The 16,037-nt window shown below is 47.3% G+C and overlaps 1 protein-coding gene across 1 annotated transcript; it reads right to left on the reverse strand.

Moving 5' to 3' along the window:
• Positions 1 to 1,337: 1,337 nt before the first annotated feature.
• On the reverse strand, positions 1,338 to 13,549 carry LOC102461659 (cytochrome P450 2H2-like). The gene is made up of 9 exons (XM_025187570.3): positions 13,323 to 13,549; positions 12,226 to 12,388; positions 11,851 to 12,000; positions 9,804 to 9,964; positions 8,760 to 8,936; positions 8,234 to 8,375; positions 6,185 to 6,372; positions 4,656 to 4,797; positions 1,338 to 3,112 (listed from the first exon to the last, which is right to left on the reverse strand). The coding sequence occupies exons 1-9, from the start codon at positions 13,500 to 13,502 to the stop codon at positions 2,931 to 2,933; spliced, it is 1,485 nt and encodes a 494-aa protein (XP_025043355.3). The 5' UTR covers positions 13,503 to 13,549; the 3' UTR covers positions 1,338 to 2,930.
• Positions 13,550 to 16,037: the final 2,488 nt, after the last annotated feature.

Genomic DNA, 16,037 nt, shown 5'->3' on the forward strand with positions numbered 1-16,037 from the left:
ACTCCTTTGCTCCTTCTCTGGCTTTAGCAGCACAGCTTCCTTCACATCCTCTAGCTGCCTCAACCCCTATGGCTGCTTGCCAGACTCCTCAGCAAGGGCAGAAGTCAAAGATTCCTCCCCCCTGGATTTCCTTCTTGGCCCTGATTTCCAGCCTCTTCGTGTTCTCACTGCTCCACCTGCTCTCTCAGGCCCTGCGTCACCTCCACATGCACCATGTAAAATTAATAGGCCCCTCCTGCACTCAGAGCTAGTGTGGGAAGCCACCCCATGACACCAGATGGAACGGGTTGGAAATTCTCCAATAGAAAACACCGATTGCTCAGCAGTGAAACGTTTCACAAAAATGTGTCAATTGTGACATCTCTGCCTCGCTCCCTGCCTCCTCACCCACACACCCAGCTGCTAGCATCTGGACTGGCAAGCGACCAGGACTCCTGGGAGCTCGACTCCTTAGTAACCGGAGCACCTGTCACTGGCTACTCAGCTATGCACCTGGCAAGGGAACAGGGAGCCAGTGTTTCCAGCACCGTTCAGTCTGCTAGAATGGCAGCAGCGAGGCTCCTCGCTCTCTGGAGATAGGACCATGCATCCCTGGGACACAGGAGTGCAAGGTTGAGCTTTGAACACTGGGGAAAAAGAGGTGGAACCAGTCTTGTAGTAGACTCTTGAGCTGTGCTCCCTTCTGGGTGGGCATCCTGTCCACCCATCCATCTGACATTCACGAGGCTCTGACTCTTGCACCTGATATTAGCAAAGGTGTCACTGCCAATTAAAAACCCTCCTTTAGGTTAGATTAGGCTCAGTCCTTTTCCTTCAGTGCCCACAAGATTTACAAACACGGGTAACCATATTTCACTATTCCTGCTTTCAGAACTAACGTAGTTGGTGACCCAACACCAGCCCAGTATATTACAATGAGCAAAACATCTGCTGCCAAATCTAAGCTTGGCAGGAGCAAACCCCATGGACATAAATACATCCAGGATGTCTGCAGTAGGCCAGCAGCATGGTGATGGAGAGCAGTAAGGAGGCAGCCAGATAGTATCTAGCGGAGTGAGTGAGATTCCTCTTTACCCCCTGCCCAGGGTGGGAGGTGAATTCTGCAGATGGACCTCAGAACTCCGGGTCTGCACCGGCCGGTAACTGAGTGGGGGGCTGCTGCAGAGAAGGGTTGGGCATGCGAACGGGAGGTTTGGGTCCTTCATTCAGACCCTGCTTCCCTGTGTTAACACTGCGCTTCCTTTAAATGGCAGGAAGGACCAGGGCAGGGAGAACTCTAGTTCTGTCCAAGCCAAAGAAACTCTGCCTATCAAAACAAGATGTCGAGCCCCCAAGTGTTGTATCATTGCGATTTATTTTCATTGGGTGATTGAAGCTCAAGGGCTAGACACTGTTACCAAATCTTTGTCAATGATAACGTGTCCATAATTATGAACCACAACACATAGGACTTGACAACTTACCCAGCTTCTGTTCCCACCTGACCGTGTTTGAGAACACTACACAATAACTGTACGTAGCTCTGTGAGGCAATTGTTTGATGATTTTTTTATCTTATACTTTATTTTTTAAATCACAGTTATATAAAAATCCAGCAATTTATCTGTTTCAAGACAATGAGTTCATTTCTGTCACTGAGGACATGAGTCCAGAATCAAAGACAATCAGGTTCATGTACATGAAATAAATCCAGTTTTTTTCCTTTTGTGACAGGGATGGTTCTAGCTCAGGTTTCACTCCTGGTGCTGCACTTACAGCTGTGATGGCCAAGTGGTTGGACGTTGGACTAGAATTCCAATAGGTTTCCCCGCATGGGTTCAAACCCTGCTCACAGCCAGGTCCAGGACATCCGCATGGACAGAGAGTGAAGCTGCTGCCTATGGAGCCAGGCTAACTCTGCAGCAGGTGTTTTCTGCATATGGCCCCACACATTCTCTATCCTTGCTCTGCCCCAATTGCCTCCCTCTTCTCTTCCCTTGTCCTGCGTGCTCACCCTGTTCCAGACAAATCCCTGACCCAAAGCAATTCCTTTGTAAAGGAAATGGAGCTGGTTTTCCATTGGGTGCCACGTGGGTTTGCGAACACTGCACATGCAGAATGTAGCTAATGAAGAGCACTACATGTGGGCATAGTAAAAGACTTGTCACAAATGGTTTGGGTGCAGTGCACTGTCCCATTGGGTGGCAATCAGATCATTTACAGAGAGAGTGATGAGTCTGCCCGGGAGCCAGCTGTCCTTTCGCTCATGCAATAGAGTTATCCAATCAGTTATGCACTCACCTTATAGTAGCCCCCACTGACACTGTATTGTCTAGTTTATTATTAAGAAGATCATGTGCAACTGTATTAAATGCTTTACTACCTTTTAGGTATGCCACATCTACTGCTTCCCCTTTATCCACAACGGCTATTATTCAGACAATTTAGCTACCAAAGCAGCAGGGAGGGGTGCCCAGCAGCCACGCAGGAAGCAAGCATGGAGGAGGGGCCCAGTGGCTAGGAAGCTCTGTAGGGAGGAGGGGAAGGAACCTGCAAAGGAAGCAGCATAGCACCTGGGCTCTCCAGAGGATGAGATCTGGTATGTTCAGGCATCTCTTACTGGAGAAACGTGCAGCAGCTGGAAATGACTGAATGTTCCATGCAGGTCTCGGGGCAGCTGAGAATGCTATCTGCTGTGCTGCTCCCCAGGTTCACTGGTATGGATACAGGAAGTCCAAGGCACCCAGGAAGCTGGATCGCAGATAAGGCCTTGCCAGCTACCCTGAAACCTACAGGAACCATAATAAAAACTTCTGCAAGCATGGAAGATAGGGAAGGGACGAGATGAGGCCACCACAGCCCCAGCATTCAGCGGTGCATCTGCATCAGCTGTGTGTAGATACCGCATTCCTGTTTCTACCATATGCACCAACCATGCAAGGAGGTAACCTTTACCGGCAAAGAACACGGAGCTCATATGGTTTTGGTAAATTTCCCACAAAAGTTGTTACTGGAGTAATATCAACATCTCTGGGTTCAACCACGGGGTTCAGGGTGAAGTTCTGTAAAATCGCTGTCAGTGCCAAAAAGAGCTCCATGCGAGCCAGACTCTCCCCCAGGCACATCCGTTTCCCTGCACAGAAAAGGAATGTTGAGATCACGCAGGAGATCTTTCTTTGCAGCACATTTTAAATACAGTTGGTATGGAGGATTAAGGTTAGATGCATGCACAGATTGAGGATAATGGCCACCTCCTCAGAGATCAGGAAGGCATGAAGGAGGACCAGAGGAATTGTAACCAGTGAGCCTGGAAAGACACTAGAACTAACTAAGTCAAATTTGAAGCACGTAGATGATAAAAGATTGATGAGGAATAGCCAAGCAAGAGAGCATATATCAAGAACAAATCAAGCTCATTCAGACCAAAAGATTTCTACAACAGGGTTAGTGGCCTAGCAGAAAGAGGCCTCTACAAACTAGGGGCATGTGGTCTAGATTAAAATGCTATTAGAATGGTTGAACTGTCAATTGTCAAAAAAACTTCCTCAAACTAGCTATCTACAGTTTATTTCAGAGTGGGAGGTGCTGTAAGGCTTTTCCTGAGACTGGCACTGATCAATATTTTCATGAGTGACTTGGATAATAGAATTCAGTGTGAGTCTCATATTTACACAACTATTCCATGGGCCGTAGTGGCAAAGCAGTGGTACTGCTGAAAGGGATTAAGGGGTGGATCACACATTAAATAGACATAAAGCATGTGATATAGTTGCAGAAAAGGCTAACAACATTCTGGGATGTATTAGCGGGCGTGGGTTATGCAAGGAATGGCAGGGCATTCTCCTGCTCTGCTCAGCACTGGTGAGGTCTCCACTGGAGCACTCTGTCCCATCATGGACAAATGCAGAGATTTCAGAGTAACTCAAGGAAATGAATCAAGCTCAAAGGTTTAGAGAAGTTGATTCCCGGACCAGTGTAGTCATCAGGGAGACACTAAAGAGACTTCAGATACGCTAAGGGCTGTCATAAAAAGACAAGAATCAATTGTTCTTCTTCTCCCCCTGACAGTAGGACAGGAAGTAATGGACTTACTTTACAAACAGGGAGACTTAGATTAGAGAGTAGAGAGGAAAATTAAAAATAGGGTTAGTCAAACTCTGGAAGAGGCTTGCCACAGAGGCTGTGGAATTCCCATCACTGGAGAATTTTAAGAACAGTCTGACACACACCAGTCAGGGACGGTTGATATTTACGTGGTGCCACATCAGCACAGGAAGCTAAACTTTATGAACTCTCAATGTCTCTTCCAGCCCTGCATTTCTGTGCTATCTGTGCACATGACTACGCAGCTGGTTACTGTAGGTTTGGTATTCCCTTCAACATTACCGTTGTCTGCACCTTTGATCACGGATTCATTTACACCAGACAGACACCACACAAAGCAAGACAGGGAGTTTTTAAGCAGAGTGTAGTGAATTGAGTGTATATCTAGTCCAAACACTCACTTCAGACAAACGAGCGGGAAGTGGCAGACTTGCAAAGACTGACAGATGCTTTGCTAGCATGAGACACCCTGGCTCATGGGCCACCTGAAAACATTGCGCTCAAACTAGTCAGAGTGATCAGGGAAAGTTAGGAGGCAGGCCGGGATCTGAAGCAAAACCAGCTTCTTTTACCTGTAGAAAACGGCATGAAGAAGTCACTCTTCTTAAAGGCACCATTTTCATCCAAGAAGTGTCCCGGGTTGAATTGCTCTGGATTTGGAAATTCCCTGCTGTCATATAGAACTGACTTGAGTGCAGCGAATATCGTGGTATGCTGAATTAGCAAATGCAGGAAAAAAAAAACGGTTGAGGGGGATATTCAACTAAATTCACTTGACTGTGGGACCGATTTTTTTCCCTTCATTTTCTTGGATTCTCTCAGCAGCATGCTTTCAATCAGCAGAAATAACGTATCATGAGCAGAGTTAATTGCACTGAACTGCAGTCCAGCATTCATGCTCCGCACTGACTGAGATGGGATAAATGGAGTGACTTTGGGCAAGTCATTTTCAGTCTCAGACACCCTCTGGCAAGGAGTCCCACAAGTCAATTAAGCATTGTGTAAGAAAAACTTCCTTTTGTTTGTTTTAAACCTGCTATGCGTTAATTTCATTTGGTAACTCCTAGCTCTTACGTTATGGGAAAAAGTAAATAGCTTTTCCTAATTCACTTTTTCCACATCAGTCAGGATTTCATAGACCCCTATCATATCCCCCCTTAGTCTCCTCTTTTCTAAGATGAAAGGTGCCAATCTTTTTAATCTCTCTTCATATGAGACCTGTTCCAAACCCCTCATCATTTTTGTTGCCCTTTTCTGAACCTTTTCCAATGCCAATAAATCTTTTTTGAGATGAGGTGACCACATCCTTAAGCAGTATCCAAGATGTGGGCATAGCAAGGTTTTATATAGCGGCAATAAGATATTTTCTGTCTTATTCTCTATCCCTTTTTAAATGATTCCTAACATTCTATTTCCTTTTTTGACTGCCGCTGCACTCTGAGTGGAAGTTTTCAGAGAACTATCCACAATGACTCCAAGATCTCTCTCTTGTGTACTACTAGCTAAATTAGTTAAATCAGCAACATACCCCCACATGTGAGAGAGAAGCCGTATTAAAAGAATTATTCTGAGGAATATAAGAATGGCCAGACTGGGTCAGACCAAAAGTCCATCCAGCTCAGTATCCTGCCTGCCAACAGTGGCCAATACCAGGTGTCCCAGAGGGAGTGAATCGAACAGGTGATGATCAAGTGAGTACGCTTGACTCTATTGAAAGTATCATAACTTTGAATTGTCAGGGTTTTTTTTTGGTTTAGTTTATATGTATATTGATCGGCTAACCTTCGATTCCAGAACTAAGTGAAGGTATGGAGGGTTCACAGTCTTAGTGCGCACCATTACTAAATTCATTCTCTAGTCCACATTGAGATGTAGGAGCTGGCCTATGAGATCCCCCCCGGAAGGAAGGCAAAGCCTGAACACTTACAACTCCTGTTCTACTCTAGGCACAGACTGTGAGGGACTCAACAACACTTGGACCATGACTGATAAATCAGTAAATACACCCACCGCACCAATTACATTGAAAGAATAATTTGAAATTAAACAGAGAGAAGAGTGAACAAACTTGGCCTTTCACACGCACACGTTCAGAACTGACCTTGGGAATCACGTACTGCCTGAGATGAACATCTCTAGTCACAGCACGCGGGACACCTATAGGCGCAAGTGCAAGGAATCTCTGGATTTCATGTACCACGGCATCTGTGTAGGGCATCTGGCTTCGATCCGCCATGCTGGGGCTTCGGCTTCGGCCAATCACACTGTCAATCTCTTCGTGAACTTTCGCTGTAACCAGATGAGTGAGGTTTAACAGTAACGGTAAATTCCCACAGATTTGCCCACCGTTGTATCACCCCCCTCTGCTCTGGGCATAGTCTCGAGCACTGGCCGAGCTTTGAGTTCCACAATCCTGACACCGGCAAGCTGATTACATCTGAGATACGATGACTTTGCCAGTCCACTCCACCTGCAGTGCGTAGGTGCCTGTTACTCTCAGAACAGGCACAGCCTGGCCAGTGTCAGCAGAGGCTGCCTCCACTTTACAGCCCACCCCTGCCTGGGAGCATCAACTCTGGTCTGGATCTGAGAGTGGAATTCACTCCCAACGGCTCATTCAGCCCTGGGGCCCTTTGCTCAGATGGTCAATACAGGCACAAGACTGACCGTTGCAATGGGGCTCTTCGGATGAGAATTCCTGCCTGCAGGGGCCTGGGGCAGGAAACCCCCCGGACCGATCTACAACTCACTTCCCTTAACCAATGAACTACCACCATGTGGTAGCAACATGGGTCACTGCCAGGCCAGGCCAGAGGAGATCTGGTGACTGAAGGAGACACACTATGTATCCATTTACTACTCCAGGCATTCCTCACGTTTCCCCCACAAAGCTCAGCAGCTTTCTTTTCAGCGATTCCCTTTGACATTCCGGTTGCTCCCGATGGAAAGCTGAGGTCGTTATTTTACTGCTTCTCAACCCCAAAATTATAATGTGTTCTTTCATGAATAAATCTATTGACACCTGAGACTTCCCCCCGCGCTCCCCATTTCCCAGGTTTAAGTGATTTGGCCAGGTTGTTACTCTTAGAACAGGAATCTTTACTAACGTTCTTAATATTTGAGATGCCCTTGAAAAAGACCGTGTTTAGAGGGCAGTTTTTAAAATAACTTTTAAGACTTTCTGGGTGTGTCTAGACTACAGGGTTTTGTCAACAAAAGTGGACTTTTGTCAACAAAACTATACCTGCGTCTACACTGCGGCTGAATTCTGTCAACATAACGTCGACAGAACTCAGCTGTTTTGTTGACGGCTGTAAACCTCATTCTACGAGGAATAACATCTTTTGTCGACAGAGTTCTGTCAACAGAAGACATTATTGCCTGTATGCTGTCCTTTGCATCTACACAGTCATGTCAACAAAGCGGCTTGCTTTGTCGACAGAACTAGCTGTAGTCTAGACACTATTTGTCGACAGAAGCTTTGTCGACAGTATCTGTCGACAAAACTTCTGTCGACAAAAGCCTGTAGTCTAGACGTACCCATGGTGTCATGTTATATTGTCACAGTAAAGAATCATCCACTTGGGCTATTATACAGATGTACTCGTGGTTTTTAAAATATAGAATAAAACAGTTCCCAGAGGCTCAGACTTTTAGATCAGTTATTGGTAAAGGCAAATTATGTTGTTAAATATGTTCAGAGTTTTGAATCTTTACGTCCTTAGTACATTGAACTGAAGTGTGTCTTCATTTGTTCTGGAGAAATATCAAAGGCATTGTATGAAGAGAGTACAATGTTGAAGATTTTATTTCCAATTGCTGAGTACCTTAATAGGAAAAGAAAACACAACTGCCATTGAAAAATGGTGGTAATATTTTTGTCTACTGGAAATACACCTTCCAGTGTCTTTGAGCTGGTAGGAAAACCATAATTTCTTTATAATTATCACTTTAAAAGCTTTTTGTCTTCTATTTTTAAGATAATGCAAAAAGGAAGTTGTTTTCTAGTTTCTTGGTTATTCCACTAAAATCTCAGAGTTCTCACATGCCAAAATAGCTCTTGGAATCACGGTTAAAACTGCTCCCTCCCACAGATATCTCAAATGTTCTCTGGATCTACCACTTTGAGAGAGCATGTGTATGTTGTTACCTTCTATTTCTGGAAATTTCAGAAGAACCAGGAGTCCAAAGTAGAGAGTGGTGCTGGATGTCCCTGTTCCAGTTACAAATAAATCAACTGTGCTTCGTACCAAGCTTTCTTCTGTAAATACGGAGTCGCTATTCTTTTGCTCCTAAAAAAACGAATTGGGGAAGGTGTTTCTGGTTTGACTGCAAAGCTGTAGGAAACATTTTTATCAGGCTATAAAAATGTCATCTTCTAACCAACAGGTGACTCCTCTGTTATCACAATTAAAATCCCACATAAATGGCCCATAGCAGCTAAGATTAAAACAGCATTATTGCTGTGCATGGGCCTTTTCAGTGTAACAGTGATTTTTATTTAACTTCATATGGAACAGAACAGAGCATTATAACGTACATTCCTTGGGCACAAACCATTTCTCCCCTTCGGACTTTCGCACCGCCATGTCCTATGTCATTATTGAACAAATTAATCCTGATGAGATGTGCAGCCCCCACTACAATAATGGGGAAGAGCTGCTGCCCTCACTTACCTCTTCCATTTTGATGAGGAATGCATCAATGAAGTCTCGAGGGCAAGTGGGATCCAGAGACTCTTTATGCATGTTCACTCTCTCCTGAACAAATATTCTGCACTCCTCAAAATTTTTAAATACCCCGTGGTGAGGCCCAGGGATGTAATCCATGAGTGTCGGGAAAAAATTGTACAGCTATAAAGGTTGACAGAAAAACACGGTTTGATTTATCTGGACTCAAGAGACAAGAACCGTGTTCACTTCAATGACCCAACTACAGGCCTAAAATTCAAATCTTCTCGGTCGCCTTCTATTCTAAATCACAATTCAACAGAATGTTTCAAGCTCTAAGTCAGATGGTACAATAGAGATAAACACTCCTCAGAAAAGACGCCCCTCGATTCTTTCCAAGAAATTGCACATCCTTCTCCTGAAGAGAAAACCCACAGAAGCGCCCATCCTTGGCTCCTACCACAGATATTCTTAGGTAGCAGTTCACCATTATAAACTCTAAAGGGAAAATGTTCATTAGACTTCCTGAGGTGGAAGTCGCAGGGCTACATTTTCTGCTATTTAGAACTTCATTTCTTTTGTCTGAACGACATGAGCAGAACATTTGGCCCTTCACTGTGCATTTTGGGGAGGCTTTCGGAAAAGAGGAGTGAATGTAGCAGCTGGGTATGAAATGGAAATGAAAGGAAGTTTCCTTTCGAGGTGAGGAATGTGATTACATTAACATAGCACTCTACAAAAGTCCTAGGGCATGTGAATTACGATTGGCATTAGTATCACTGTTCCCTGACTTTTGCCAAGTGTGTTGACAGAGAATATATTTGAGCAAACTGAATTCTGAGCAAATGACGTGTTTTGAGAGGGAACTTTTCAAAGCCATTAGAAAGAAGTTGGAAGGTGATTTTGGTTGTAGCAGTAGCCCAATGAGAAAAAGGGGACCATTCTGGGGAATCTGATCTAACAATTTTAAAGGAAAATTGTAATAAGTCAGAAATCTCCATCCCCTCCCCGATTACAGTCGAGAAGAATGGAACGAATCTGTCAACATACCGCTGCCCAGGGAGATTGCTGGAGTTTGCTATTTTCCAAGATGAGACTAATCAAAGTAACAAAGTTCTTATCTTCGTAGTCAAACCGGTCCCCGAAGACGATGGAGCAGATGATGTTGGAGAAGACGTGGGTGAGGAGGAGCCTGGGGTTCAAGGGCCGCCCTGGAGCAAACCAAAACTAAAATGACTCAGTTTTACAGCAGGGACTTCTCCGTCCACTCTAAAGTCAGCAGCTGCACTGGGACGTTGGGGGTCTCTCCCCACAGGCCCAGGTGGGCTCACTGCAATATGCCCCAGCGAGGGTGGGTTAAGGTTGACCATCCCCACACTCTCCTCTCACACACAACATGAAACAAGCGCTTCCCACCTTTTCCTTGGCAATCTGGCTGAAGTGTGTTTGCTGCGCAGCTCTCCGCCTGGCCCGCTCTGTTCTAACCAGGGGCCATCAGTCCCCATCTGAGTGACACCCGCCTGTCTGATCTGGGGCCCATTTCAAAGAACGGATGCTGATCCGTCAGGAGCGCAGACGGGTGGGGGCAAAGTGGGCAGCCTCCCCAGGGCACAGCGATTTGGAAGAGTCCGGGGCTCACAGACACTGCTACAGTGACAACGGGTAATGCTGGACCCCAGAGCCCTCAAATCACCAGGGGGCATGCTGGGTGGTGCTGAAAGTCCCGGGGGGACAATAACACAGGCCCTGTCACACGAGGCCCTGTGACTTTTGGGGTACCAAAGCCCCCCACGCTCTGCCCGAGTCCTGGCGAAGTGGTCGGCTGCCCAGAGACACATTCACAAGGGGGGCTGCCCAGGCTGTGGCTGGGCCATCACTTGTGTGGTGGTACCATCATTACCAGTTGGCACCAGGTGGAGTCGCTCTCACTCTACCTTGCTGACACCTGGAGATGTGTGGAGACCCCCTCTTCCCGTCTACACCCCAAGTTCTCAAACAGCTGCCGAAGACAGGTGCTCAGTATCAGATGGATAGAGAAAAAGTCAGCAGGGAAGAAGCCTAGGGGAAGGGGAAGCAGAAACTGGTGGGTCGGGGATGGAAATGGAGATGGCAGGAACGCTCCTGGACCAAAAACATGGAGTAAGACAAGACAGGTGCATGAGAACAGCCCAGGCCAGAGGCGAGGCAGCAGTTCAGCAGAGATGTGAAAAGGCCAGAGAGGAGCAGAATGTCTAGTGATGAGAACGGCAGTGGAAGAAGCTGAGCCAGCAGTAAGAGGTTGGCAAAGGTGGAAGGCTCTGGGGAAGTCCCCGTGCTCCGCACGCCATGGAGAGGAATGAGAAGCAAGGGAATAAGAGTCCTTTATGAAGCCCAGTGTATTTCCACAGGGGTTTCAAACATTCCCACGGGGCCCTTCTTGCTAGAAGCTTGGTGCCAAGCGTGTGTCAGATGTGGAGCAGGGAAGAAAATGAGAATTAGCAAACAATAGGAATAGGTGGCTCGTGACCCCGGTGCACCGGAACTAACCCACTCCAATGCAGCTCACTGTGTCAATGTCTACACACTTGAGACCAGTGTTTCCCAACCAGGGTTCCATGCAACTCTGGGGTTCCACAGACCATTGTCAGGGCTTCCATGAGAAATCATGGAATAAATAATGTTTTTTCTTGCAATGTAAGCTGACACATAAAACAGCTCTTTACAAATATATTTTCTTGATAATAATTTATCAGTAATTGAATTGTGCTCCCTGATGTTAACTTTTTATGGCCAAGCAAACGTTTTCATAGGTAGGGGTTCCTTGGGATATGAAAAATTATTTTAGGGGTTCCTCCATGGGAAAGGCTGGGAATCACTGCTCTAGACAAGCATCATGCCTTTGCGCTTTGGTCACACATCACTGGGGACAAATGTGGCAAAGCAGCAACCACAAGGAGTTATCTCTGGCACCTTTCACCCATCCTTTCTATGACATTAGGCTGCTGTCGGGGCAAATCATGGTTTCCGTTATGTTAGAACCAAACAAATAACATCATGAAAAGCAAAGACAAGACTTGTCTTTCTGCTCAGTGTTCAGTGGACAAAGAACAATCCCCACCGTGCGTGTTTCTGAGTCTTTCCACCAGAAAACGGGTTTCCTCCTGGATCCGCTCCTCAATGCTTTTCTTCCCCATCCCAAAATCTTTCAGGGTCATGAGGACAAATCGCCGGAGCTGCTTCCACTGCTCCCCATTGGTAAAAGCGATACCTAATGACGGGAAGAGAACAGGCCTGAAAGGAGGGAGGGCCCGACGCTCTCTGTCTGTTTCGCAAATACCCAAACATGGCTGAGCCAAAGGTTCAACTTCAATTTCACTGATACTACATCTGCGCGCTCCCATTTTCACTATTTATTAACAAAACTCTGGCATGTTCCCTTCCCTTCTGTTTTCTTAACTGTGTTCTCGCCATACAGACCATATCAGTTATATACCTGATCCCTTGGTAGCTGTCTCAAATAGTGGCATTCTTCCTCTTCTGCTGAACTCGTCTCCGAGGCCAACCAGAGCTTCCTTCACAATCTCATATCCATGCAGCACCACAACTCGCTCAGAGCCCAAGTAAATTGTGAAAATTGGGCCATACGTTCTACTGAGCTGTAACAATTTAACAAAAAGGCCAACGGGTGTTAACTTAGACCCACTTCTTAAAGGGTAAGAATGGGGTGAGATCGATCAAATTATACAAGCACTTTCCTGCCACTCAGCTAACACTAGCCAATTCTGACCACTGATCACTGCCCAAACTTGGACATTTCAGCCACGATCCTCCAAGGTATTTAGGAGCTTCACTTCATTGATTTCCATGAGAGTTTGGCACCTACGTGCCTTGGAGGTCTGGGACAGCCTGATGTTTCAGTGCATCATGTTGTTAAACTTGTGTCTTTTAAACATGTTTCCCTATCGATGTGTCCGTCCGTTCCATATATTCCCAGCATAAATCTGTCTGTTACAGTTATAACAGCCACCTGCATTAATATGGCGATTCAATAGAGACCGTGAGTGCTATGTAAAAATGACCCTTCAAACTCCACAGAAATGCTGTCTGCATTTATTCAGTCGTGTCAGCTGGTTCTATGCTGAGCTGCAGTCTCTGCCTAACCTCTGTATTGTGATGTAGGCAAATGTCAATAGGGCAGTTTTGCGGATGGGAAATGAAGAGAGTGGTTACGTGACACGCCCAAGGGCAAACCTGGAGTCTGTGGCAGGGGCAGACACAGACCTGAAGGCCCATGAATGCCAGTTCCTTACTTAACACACTAGACCTCTGAGCTCAGCCAGCGACAACTTGTACCCAGGACAGTGGTGCTGTGGAGGCTCTCTGGGTTACCTCTGAATAACACACTCTCCTCTCACACAAGCAGTGGATTATCCCAAACCATTTACATCTGCAATCGAAGACTGGTTGTTTTGTGAAGCAGTAACTTGGGCATTTGAGCTGACATGGCACTGCCACCAGGCTGAGCTTGAGCTAGGCTGAGCTAAATGCCTGCTACCAACTCAGCAACCGATACCAAGAGAACACCCTTACCTCTTCTATATGCAGGGGCAAGCTCTTCTTTCTCAGCTGCAGCATGTTCCCAATGAGGGGAAAAGCAACGGGGCCGGGCGGCAGCTTCCCACTTCCAGGCGTCTTTCTCCACGTGGAGAGGAAGAGAAGGCAAGAGACACAAATGACCAGGAAAACAGTGGTTGCTCCCAGCGGTTCCATTGTTTCGTGTAGCAATGGCTCCAGGGGCTAATAATTATTTGTATTTCAGATATCTCCTTTTTTATATTCTGCACAGCAAAAGTGGGTGCAAACAATTAGCCAATAGGAGCTCTCAGTTCTGCCATGGTAACGAGATAAGCTCCAGACTAACAAAGATGACCAGAGTTGTGCAACTAGGAACGAAGTCCTTTGAACTTTTAATAATTGCTCATCTCCCCTTCGCCTTTTGTAGAAATGTCATTGATGGAGAATGACATTTAATCCTACACAGAATCACTGTAAAGTTGCCCATACTATCATGAAACATCCCGCTCTCTCCAGCCGTGTGGTTAAATATTTTTCAGAGGGCTGGCGCCAGCTGGAACATAGTACATGTAGGTTGAGGATTCCTTTTCATGTTGTGCTTCTAGATTTAGCGTATACTATGTGACTTTTTGGGAAACACACCCCATTTCGGCCCCCAAAAATTTGAGCCCCTTGAGAGACTTTTGTTTTTAACCCTTCCTTTATTGTCAACCAAAGGCCAGTGTGCCTGCCCTGATGGCTCTGCTCAATGTGTGGTGATCTCTGCTGCCCGGCAGGCATGTGCCCCTCCCCTTTAAAAGCTCCAGGAAGAATCTTACCACTGAGTGAGCTGCTCCCTTTGGGAAACAAACAAAGAGAAAATCATTAGCCTGCTCCTGTTCTGCTCTGCTAGGAACCCAGTGGCAGGCAGGCTGCAGGTGCAGGGGGAGTGCTGGAGATGGCTGTGCTGCTTTGATATTCCTGAAAGCTCACACAGCAACCAGGGAATCCTGAGAAGCGCAGGGATCAGCTCTGCCTTCCCACCACACTGCCCCGTGGATTGCTTCCCCACAATGCTTGGCTCGGTCTGTCCTATCTTTGCAGCAGGACAGACACGAAAGCAGACAAGGGCCCAGAGACAGAGAAACAGGATTAGCGATGGGGGAAATCGTTTCTGTAAAGAATGGATGGTCTGATAGTCTGTTGCTGCTGGCATGACAACAGGGGTAATAGAGAGAGACAGATCCCAGAGCACACGGCCTGATATGAGACCTGAGGCCTGAACCAAAGGCTGGGAAGGTGACCAGGCCTGGCCTTGCTGCAATAACCTCACACCAGACATTTCTGTGCAGTGGAACATTTCACAGGACTGTGTTGACTGTGACATCTCTGCCTCGCTCTCCGGATGGTCACCCACCCACCAGCTCCCCGCAACTGGACTGGCAAGCTGCCAGGACTCCTGGGAGCTCGACACCTTAGTAACCTGAGCGCCTGTGTCCCTGGCTCCTCAGCTGCGCACCTGACAAGGGAACAGGGAGCCAATGTTTCCAGCACCATTCAGTCTGCTAGATCCACAGCAGAAGCAAGGCTCCTCACTCTCTGGCTTTTCCGGAGACAGGATCGTGCATCCCTGGGACACAGGAGCACATGGCGGAGCAGATGGGCCCACAGGCGGGTTCTGGGTTCCCCCATCATGGGATGCTCTTCTGGGAACACGCTCTGCTGGGAGGAGATTGTGTCCTGACCCAGAAGGGGGGTAGGAATCTCTGCCACCGACTCGCTAACCCAGTGAGAGGGGCTCTGAACTAGGCACAAAGGGGGCAGGTGACAACGCCCACAGGGAGGTATGAAAATGGCGACCCTGCCAGGGAGCTGCATGCTGGGGGAGACTTACAACAGGGTAGTAGAGTAACAAGAGGGAACGTAGTGGGAGAGGGAGCTCCACATCTCAGGTGTCTGCGCCCAAGTGGCAGGAGAAGTGGGAGGGAAGGGCAGAACTGGGGGAGTTGGTACAAAATGGAGTAACGCCTTCGCTGGCGTCCCAGAGACGTGGTGGGTACATCTCGTGGGTGGAGCACTGGCGTAGCGAGTCGCGAGTTGTGCTGGAAGGACGGGCAGGGAACAAAGGGGGAAGCGGTTGCATTCTACATCCAGAGTATTCACATTCGTTGTGGGGTCCAGCAGGAGGTGAGAGGCAGCAGAAAATGCCCATGCAAGGAGAAACATTTCACCAAAATCTGTTGATTTCCTGGTGAGCTGCCAGAAAACAGGCTTTTTGGAGTTCAAGTCAATGAACCTACATCTGTGACCTCAGCCCCGCATGTCACAGAAAATGCAGCACTTCACAGGAAGGCGCTGATTCCAGCGCAACTGTCTGGTGATGGGCTGAGCAGCGGGTGTTCCTAGGCTCCCAGATCCCTGAGACGTTGTTGGCGCCCGTGTCTCGTGTCAGAGAGCAGCACTGATGCAGCTCCACTGCTGTAGCACTTGTGACGAAGACCCACTAGGCCATGAGGGGAGAGATCTCACATCAGCCTCACACGTGGGCAGTGGGGGAAGCTGCCACCTGTGGAGCCTGGCTAAAGCCGCTGCAGGTGTTTTCTGCATATGGCCGCACCCAGGCTCCACGCTTGCTCTGCCCAGGCCATCTCCTTCCCTACTGTCTCTCTCCTCTCTTCCCCTGTCCTGCCTTCCCACCCTGCTGCAGACAAATCTCTGACCCAGAGCAAATCACATTTGATAAACACCCCC

This window comes from Pelodiscus sinensis, chromosome 8 (assembly GCF_052426305.1).
Source record: "Pelodiscus sinensis isolate ZL-2025 chromosome 8, ASM5242630v1, whole genome shotgun sequence".
Lineage (NCBI taxonomy): Eukaryota > Metazoa > Chordata > Testudines > Trionychidae > Pelodiscus > Pelodiscus sinensis.

What these genes read in the sequence shown, in the direction of transcription:
- LOC102461659 (XM_025187570.3), bottom strand. Translation starts at nt 13,502, where the DNA reads ATGGAACCGCTGGGAGCAACCACTGTTTTCCTGGTCATTTGTGTCTCT. An exon ending in GAAATTTCCAGAAATAGAAG is followed by an intron (nt 6,373 to 8,233) that starts GTAACAACATAC and finishes ATCTGGTTACAG; the next exon opens with CGAAAGTTCACGAAGAGATT. An exon ending in GGCAGTACGTGATTCCCAAG is followed by an intron (nt 4,798 to 6,184) that starts GTCAGTTCTGAA and finishes TTGCTAATTCAG; the next exon opens with CATACCACGATATTCGCTGC.